Genomic DNA, 9617 nt, shown 5'->3' on the forward strand with positions numbered 1-9617 from the left:
ATGTGACATTTCTTGAGTCGGCTAGCGAACTGATCTTCTGAAGATCCTGTTTGCTGAAGCTTTTCTTTTTCCTGGTGAACATTTTCCTTACCAGGTTCACCAGGTGTTCTTCGTCTTCAGAGTCTTGATCGGAATCTTCTTCGGATTCGGGCTTGTTCTTCTTTTCTTTAGATGAACCTGCAAATAAAGCTACACCTTTCTCGACCCTGGAGTTAGTTTGCTCATGAAGTTCTAATTAACAAAAGAGTTCGTCCAATTTTAATTTAGATAAATTTTTTGAAATTTTGTAGGCATCTACGATTGATGCCCACAAATTGTTTCGCGGAAAAGCATTTAACGCGTACCTGATTAAGTCTCGGTTCTCCATTTGGTGGCCTATCGCGTGGAGACCGTTGAGGATATCTTTGACCTTCGCGTGGAGCTGACTTGCCGTTTCTCCTTCCTGCATTTTTATATTAAAAATTCTATTTAACAGCAAATCTCTCTTTGTTACCTTTACGTCGCTTGTTCCTTCGTGCAGCTCGATCAGTTTATCCCAAAGTTCCTTAGCGTTTTGATGCGGTCCGACCCGGTTCAGTTCTTCTCGTGTTAGTCCACAGTGTAGAGTATTGATGGCTTTGTTTTCAATTGATGCCTTTTTCTTTACATCATTTGTCCAGTCTTCAGGGTCTACTATGTTCCCGGAGTTGTCTACTGGAATTTTGTAAGCCCTTGTGACGCTCATCCATTGGTCGTAGTCTGTCTTCATGTAGACCTCCATTCTCCTCTTCCAGTACGAAAAGTCATCCCCGTTGAATAGGGGAGGACGTACTGTGCTGAAGCCTTCTTGTTGAGACATCTTATCCTGCACACACTAAATTAACTGGAAAAAAATCCCAAGACTTCGTCTTGGATTAGCAGTGCGGGAGAAATAGAAACTCTAAGTTGGTGTTGTACCAATTTAGATTTTAAATGCAACGAGAAAAAATCTTCCAAAAAGATAATAATATCAGTTTTGAATTGTTAAAAAAAATGATTTCACCCCCTGTCTGATTGGTGGTTGCACCAAATCAGAGCGGTACCGGCTCTGATACCACTTGTAGGACCGTTAGATTCGATAGAGGGGGGGTGAATATCGATTCGAAAATCTCGAGTTAAGACGCAGCGGAAAAGTAAAGAAGTAAAGAGATGAACACTGTTGATTTTTACTTCGTTCGGAGCCTGTGACGACTCCTACTCGAAGGCCCGTACTCCTTGAGTACTTTCGTTGGGCAATTCACTAGCAATTCGAATAATTACAATTTACGTACAAATATTGCTAATGAAAAGAAAGAAAACAAAGCTAACCGACGAACAATGAATTAAAAAGAGAGCCGGAGTGAGTCGTCGGAGCTTTGTGAACGTTGTTGGAGCGTAGAGCAGCAGAGTGATTGGACTCAGAGTTCTCAGAAGACTGATGTCTTGAAGCTCCTGCCTGGGGCTTCTTTTATATGCTGCTCCGGGCGCCTGGATCCCTTCCGGGCGCCTGGAGTGTGACGTAACACTCCCAACCAGCATGCTCCAAGTGTCAACGTCGTCCTGGGGATAAAATTTGCCTCCGGGCGCCTGGATCCCTTCCAGGCGCCCGGACTTCCGGGCGCCCGGAGCCATTCCGGGCGCCCGGACCCTCACTGTTCCCTACCTGCAAAACAGTGTTAGTCCGAGGCAAATAAACCCTGCAGCACAGTTTGTTAGCACATTTTTACAGATACGCTAAGTAATAAAAATTAGCATCAAGAGTATGACTTAGATTCCGTCTTTCCGAGACCGGAATCTAGTCACGATCTCGACTTAGATATCCGAAATGGATCTAAGCCGGATCGACGCCTAATGTTCCCTTCCCGGGAACGCGTCCTCGCAGTCACTCCCCTCCAGTGACTTACCAGCCGTCCGGTCAGCCCGTCGACCCGTCTGGACTTCTCGCCAAGCGTCCGGTCAGCCCGTCGACCCGCTTGGACTTCTCGCCAGCTATCCGGTCAGCCCGTCGACCTAGTTGGACTTCTCGCCAAGCGTCCGGTCAGCCCGTCGACCCGCTTGGACTTCTCGCCAGCTATCCGGTCAGCCCGTCGACCTAGCTGGACTTTTCCTGCACACTTGATCAAAGTGTCAGACAACAACACAACTAACTTAACCTATTTGTCATTCATCAAAACTTGGGTTAGACCGTTTGTGCTACCCGCACCAACAATAATCTGTCTCATGATAACTTCAGGTTCATAGCAAAACTACTAACAATGAGCGAACCAAGCTACCATGACCTGTCTCGTAGGCAGACAGGATATGTAAGTAGCTATCTAGCTATTGATTGTAGACAAACCACTCTACCACGACATGTCTCGTGGGCAGTCAAGGTACACAAATAAATTACTAACTGCAAGCGAACCACGCTACCACGATCAATCTCATGGGCAGTCGGGGTACATAAATAATGTAACGAGAACCAAGTAAAGCAGTAAACAATCACACCCAAGGGTATAAGCTACCACTATGCTATGGTACACTATTACTAGCAAAATAGCAGAGTATAAATGACAATAAATAACATCGATAACAGAGACTGCATGGATATCAGGTAGAGTAAAATAAGAACAAGCAACCAAGTATCAACTCAGGAAACAAATCCAATGGAATCATGGTAAGCAAGTAAATGCAACATGATCAACACAAATCAAAGGTAAATCATGCACTACGATCAACGGAAGTAAAGAGGTCAAGGAAGGGTTATCCATCTCTCAAATGTAGATCATCCTAACTGTATTCAAGTCAGAGGTCTACATCGAGCTCAAATCCTACAAGTGTAGGATACGAAGAAAATTTAAGGATCTATAATATGTGAACTAGCAAATCATGCTACCATCCTATTAGTAATTCCATTGACTATTAATTACCAAGTAGTTAACTTGATATTTAATAACCTATACATTTGATTACTGATTCAATAAATCCTTAATCAGATTATCAAATTATAACCAATTAATTATCTTTAGAGTTAAATAAATTAAATCATTAAACCTTTGTATTTCACAAATGCATCAATCAAGAAGGTCATTATTAGCTAATTAATCAATTGATTAACTGTTAATAAATCAAATTCACTAACTTGATAATTACTCGTTAGCTAAATAGATTACCAATAATTGCATCTAGTCAACTCCTGTTTAGTTCAATTCAATCAACGAATCTATTATTAACCATTTATTATGCATCCAATTAATCAATTAGTTATTAATCCTCTTAATTAATCAATCAGTTAATTACGGGATAAATATCACTAGCTAGGTATACCCACCAATTAGAATCGATCATGTGTTCCAAACAAGGAAAATTAAGTTTGATCCTGTCCGACAGCTGAGTCGATGGACGCTGGGGACGTGGCGCTCCTGTCGACTGGTTGAAGACTCTCAAGACGTAGATCCTTTGCTGCCGTGAACCTGCAAACACAATGCCGAGTTGGGGAGGGGTTCCCGGCGATGACCCTCCGACGCTCAAGTCAAATATCCAATGGAAAGAAGCGAAGAGAACTGTGGCTACAGTAAAGAAAATAGTGCGCATACTATCGTCGAAATCTGGGAGTCTTATACAGGGCCTCCGGAAGGCGCGTGCATGCTTACCAAGGCATGCACGCTTCTCAAAGCATACATGTAATGGTCGTGTCAGGAAAGCATGCCCGACACTCTACCTTTATAGCACGAGCATATATCTGATATGACAATGGAAGTTTCCACCGTACGATTCTCTGTCTAACCAGGCTTCCGGCCATGCTCTTGTCGTCGACACTAGTTCCTAGGAAGATCTCGCCACCTGCTTCCTCTGTCTTTTACTGGGCTGAGCGGAGTACCCGCTCGGCTGGCGCCTTTCCCGAGCCGAACTGAGGCCTTGTCGGCTAATGCCTTTAGACGGATGCCCGTTCGGCCGGCTGCTGTGTCTGCTGTTAGCCGAGCGGAATGGCCGCTCTACCTCCGTTTCTTCCTGCTTTGCCTCATGAGCGTCGGAAACTCGACGTCAGGCCGAGTTGTCGACATGTCGGGTCGGCTATCTCTCCTGCTGACCAGGAACGTAATTCGCCCGATCGAACAACTGCTGGGTGTTTACCACTCTGACCTCCTGTCGGGCGGGCCCCCCTCCCTTTACCACCGGATCACATGCCTTCCCTTCAAGTCTAGTCGAAGGAGGTTGAAAGTCCAACTGACTGGACGAATAACCTGGCGAGTGGTTGGCCGGTCGGCTAATAGATGAGTTGGATCCCGCTTGGTCTCCGAAGGACTGATCTTTCTTTCTCGCGGTCGGTGCTTTGTGTCTTCATATTTAGTATTTTGGATACTTTTCCTCACCACTTTCGAAGGGGCGCGGGTCGGTCAGCTAATGCTGACGCCGTCCGAATCTCCTCGTGATGCGTGTAAATCAATTCCATTAAGTTCGAGCACGCGCCCATTAAATGCTATCCAGTGAGAGGACGCCACGTGTCGTTGGCGCAGTCTCCGCACGTTCGAGGTGACAGCTACCAATGTGACGTTTGGCGGTTTGAATTCAACGGTCGGATGCGCACTTCGATTCCTGTGCCCTAGATCGGACGGCCCCGGTCGACCGCGCCCATCTTTATAAAGCTGCAATGTCGCCGTTTCTTCTTCCGCATTCTATTTCTGCTCTTCGACTGTTTGCTCCAACGACCCTGCTTGCTTCCAGCGCTCCGGGCAAAGGATTAACAACCATTGTAAAAGGCCCCAAAATTCAGTTGTAGATCGAAGAGTTGAGAAAGATGGGACCCTCAAAAGACAACGATTAACAACCATTGTCTTTTCCTTAAAACAACAACGGTTTTTAACCGTTGTCTTTTGAGGGACCTATCTTTCTCAATGCTTCCATTTACAACGGATTTTTGGGATCTTTTACAACGATTTTTCACCATTGTCTTTCAATAGTTTTGTTGTAGTGTCAACCGGGTTAAGTTGGATCCTATGTAGTTGATGGCTTGTGTCTGAGTGTACAGTGGCTTAGGAACACAAGAAGTCGAGCGGAAGACACAGCAGACGAAAAACATGGCGCAGAAGCGAGTCAACGATCTCGATGCATCTGAGGGACGAGAATCTGCGGAAGAGTACAGTGGCGGAGCGAGAAGGATGCGCGTTGCGGTCTGAGGGACTAGAAGCCGGGGAGGAAGCCTACTCGAGGAGAAGGCCGGAGTTGGGTTCAGGAGTTGGGGGTCAAGTGAGCTCAACTTTAGATGGTCGGAGAATCACCCAAGTGACCGGAGAAATAGTCATACAAGTCAGCTCTATATTGACTTGTTTAGGAGCCCGGACGAGGTCTAGGTGCTCGAACTAGCCTGGTACCAAACAGGCGCCTCTTCGCGAAAGTAGCAACGGGGATAGTTTTTCGGTCCACACCAGCAATAGTCAAGGCACCCGGACCGACCAGGTGCCCCCGGTACCGATAAAGGCTTATCAACACGCCGTTAAAGAGTCATTACGAACAGATAAAGTGCACCGCTGGGGCACCCAAACCCACTCCAGGTGCCAGGAGATGTCACGTCATGCTATAGACGAGTTCGACTAGTAGAATACAAATAGAGCTCTATTTCCTCTTCATTTAGGACAACACTTTCTGTACTTCATTTTCAACTATATTTTTCGTTTTTACAATTCGTGCTTTCAAACGTTGTACGAGACTTCTCCACCTCCGACTTCGCTCGAAGAAGGAGACTTTACTGGTGCTTACATTGCCTTGGATTAGCTTGATATATATATTGAGTCATCAATAACGTAACATATCTAGGCCATGCATGCTCAACCCCTATATATTAATTAACTTGATAATTTGAAACAAATTAAATGTCATAATCAATCCTAACAAATCAAATCAATCGGGCATGACCAAAGCCTAGTTAGGCCAAGTCCACGCGATAAGATGAGTGAGTCAAGTCTAATCAATTAATGAAGATCTACATAATATTATTATTATTATTATTAACTCAGTACTTTTTTAGTAATGAAGTTGGTCGTCCTTAATTAGCACGATTTGTGATAAGCACAAATATATTCATATAGACACACATCAGGATTGAGATCATGTAAATATGACAATTAAATCAAATAAAATATCTCTAAAGTTTTTATAAATTTGCACTTATCCAATCTAATAATCATAATATAATATATTGATCACTAACGAATTAACCTACCTTGTATAAATGAAGAGCATGTTATTAATGAATTTGACCGTAGGTCCTTATATATATAAGGAATGAGATCGTCTAAATATATATGACAATTAAATCAAATAAAATATCTATAAATTTGGTATATATAGATTTACACTGATCCAATTTCATAATATATTGATCACAAACGAATTGAACCTGAACCTGATTCTTATATAAACGAATTAACCCTGGTATAAATGAAGAGCATGTTATTAATGAAATTGACCGATAAGCACAAATAAATTATACAAGGAATGAGATCGTCTAAATATAAATATATATGACAATTAAATCAAATAAAATATCTATAAATTTGGTATATATAGATTTACACTGATCCAATTTCATAATATATAAACGAATTAAGAGCATGCATGCAGCCGTACGTTTAATATAATTAATTATTCTTCTTCATCAAGTTTCTGCGAATTCTGCATCCATGGCGAATTTTTTGTTAGCTTTCCTCCTCCTCCTGCTGCTGCTACGGCTAGAACACTGCTACGGCGAGCCGATGGCGTCATATGAGCAGTCGTCGATGCTGATTTCCGCCGGCGGGCAGCATAAACGGCACCGCCGTTTGGGGTTACTGTTCCCGGAGTGGGTGGCGGCGGCCGACCGGAAGCTGCTGGCGGATTCGGACGTGAATCCGGATCTCGTGGTGGCGCAGGATGGCTCCGGCGACTACAGATCCATTGTAGAAGCCGTGGCGGCTGTGCCCAAGGAGAGGGGAGGAAGCACGACGAGGTTTGTGATATACGTGAAGGCCGGCGTCTACAAAGAGTACGTGGAGATTCCTAGCTCGATGGAGAATTTAATGATGACCGGCGACGGGAGAGATGCTACCGTGGTGACCGGGAACAGGAGCGTTAAAGATGGCTACCGGACCTTCCAAACGCCCACCTTCGGTTAGTTATGAATATATAAATAATCAATTGATTTAATTTACAATTAATTAATATGAGAATATATATATATTCTCATATTAATTAATATGTTTACGATCGACTAACAGTTAGTTGTAGTTTTTTTACCAGCTAGCGAACTAGTTGAATTAATTGCAAAATTAAACAGTCGTACAAGAAATAGATGTTCACTTTGCTAGCTTCTAATTAATCCATCTATTTAATTAATATTTCTTCAAATTGGTCAGGATCCGTTTAATGTTTGTAATTCAATGTACACTGATCAGGTGTATCGGGCAACGGATTCATCGCCCGCGACATGACGTTCCAAAACACGGCCGGGCCGGAAAAGGAACAGGCGGTGGCACTCCTATCCCAGTCCAACCAGTCCGTCTTCTACAGATGCAGCTTCAAGGGTTACCAGGACACCCTCTACGTCCACTCCCAAACACAGTTCTACCGAAACTGCGACGTCTACGGAACCATCGACTTCATCTTCGGCAACGCCACTGTTGTCTTCCAGAACTGCAACCTCTGCGTTAGGCGGCCAATGAGCGGCCAGAAGAACACAGTGACGGCTCAGGGCAGGAACAGCTCGGACCAGACCACCGGCATATCGATCCACAACTCCGTCGTGGCTGCAGCATCGGACCTCGCGCCGGTGCAGGGGTTATTCAAGACGTACCTCGGCCGGCCGTGGGGGAACTATTCGAGGACGGTGGTGATGAAGACGGAGCTGGGGGACTTGATCGACCCAGCGGGGTGGTTGGAGTGGGACGACCGCCCCGCGCCGGACACATTGTACTATGGGGAGTTCATGAACACTGGCGTCGGCGCCGACACGAGTAGGAGGGTGACTTGGCCCGGTTATCACGTGATCAATAACTCGTCTGAAGCTGAAAAATTCACCGTCGGAAGCTTCTTGTCCGGCGACTCGTGGATACCAGCCACCGGCGTTCCTTTCACGTCGGGCCTATAAATTAATTGTACATATATGGTGCTATATAAATAAAGGGGCAAACTGGAATAAATTGTGTTTCTAGGTAAAAAATTAAAAGCTACTTTGTTCTATGTCATGAGTCATCGTATGTTTATCATTGCGCAATTCGTTATTGCAAACTCTCCATCTAATCAGGTGGCGCCTAATTAAGTGAGTCGGTGGGTTAACTTAATTAAAAAATGTCCTTATAAAAACACTTATTAAAATTGATTAATTTTATAAATTAAATATCCCTTTTAATGACCAATTTTATAATTACAACGACATTTACTAGCACTTTAAATTATATTTTATACTTTTTTATTCTGAATTATATGATGATATATAAATATTGAATTCAAGTTATATATTTTAAATAAATATTAGTGACATTATGTTCATAAATTATTATAATCATATTTATTAATATCACAATATATCTTAAGTTAAGATGACATTTTAAAACAATCGCCAGTGACCCCCTTATGTTGCGTTGGGCACTGCTTGCATAGGAATCTTCCCATGCTTCCACCTTCCCGAGCTGGCGTGGGCAGAAACCACAACGAGGGCAGAGATAAAGCAGCAGCTATCTACGTTAGGTCCTGGGCAAGGATCGTGTCCTGCAATGCGAGAAGAGGAACATTGTTGCATCCACCGTATGATCTTTCCTTAGGCCTGCAATAGATCCTTAGGTTGATTAATTAATAGAGATCAAGAATAGAACAGTGAGTAGTTCATGGCTAATAAATGATCGATGTTTGTGTTGTTGCTATTGGAATGAAAAGTACTTTGTAGAAGAGGGAACATTAAGCTAGCTAGAGAACTTGAACTTGTCTTGAACCTTTGTTTTACTTGAAATGTTGGCTTGGTTGCAAAATAAGATCTATTGTTGGAAATTAAACTTAATTGTGGATAGAGATAGAATATGATGAATTGATGATTCTTGATAAAAATAAGAGTTCGTGATAAGATAGAGATAGAATATGATGAGGTGGTAAAAGAAAACGGGTCTAGATCCAATATGTATATGAGAGTAGTGGTTATCTAATAAGCCTATAAGTATGTTTACATTTTTCAATGAATAAAAGAAAGTTGAGTTCACATTTCAACTTTCTATTCTCCTCTTCCACGTAGAGTGCATTTTTTCACCTATAATTCTTTTATCCAACATCTAGTTCATCCCTATTTATACTAGTTACGCCTCCTAACCAATTGTTAGGATTACGCTAACACATATTCATCTAAAGGCTAGCTATTAAAGTATATATATCTCGAACTTTCTAAACTATTCTTTTGTAATCTACTCCCATATATATTTCTTGGGAATATTCTAGAATATTCTACTCCTAATCAACTATACAAAGGTATATGAAAACTTTCTAAATCACTATGCAAGCTAAGGATGAAATGCATATAATTAAAAAGGAAAATTTTAGAATTAAGAACTACTTTAGCTAATCCATGTCCCTTAGAAAATTTTGATAAACTGAAAATTGAAAATAAAAAATTAAAGGAACAA

At 42.5% G+C, this 9617-nt stretch overlaps 1 protein-coding gene across 1 annotated transcript; it reads left to right on the forward strand.

Annotated features, from left to right (window-relative positions):
- The first annotated feature begins 6656 nt into the window (after positions 1-6656).
- LOC121969085 (pectinesterase-like) lies at positions 6657-8098 on the forward strand. The gene is made up of 2 exons (XM_042519008.1): positions 6657-7122; positions 7407-8098. The coding sequence occupies exons 1-2, from the start codon at positions 6657-6659 to the stop codon at positions 8096-8098; spliced, it is 1158 nt and encodes a 385-aa protein (XP_042374942.1).
- Positions 8099-9617: the final 1519 nt, after the last annotated feature.

Source organism: Zingiber officinale, chromosome 4A, assembly GCF_018446385.1.
Source record: "Zingiber officinale cultivar Zhangliang chromosome 4A, Zo_v1.1, whole genome shotgun sequence".
Lineage (NCBI taxonomy): Eukaryota > Viridiplantae > Streptophyta > Magnoliopsida > Zingiberales > Zingiberaceae > Zingiber > Zingiber officinale.

Coding starts and splice junctions, on each gene's coding strand:
- LOC121969085 (XM_042519008.1), top strand. CDS start 6,657: ATGGCGAATTTTTTGTTAGCTTTCCTCCTCCTCCTGCTGCTGCTACGG. Junction 7,123..7,406: donor CTTCCAAACGCCCACCTTCG/GTTAGTTATGAA, acceptor TACACTGATCAG/GTGTATCGGGCAACGGATTC.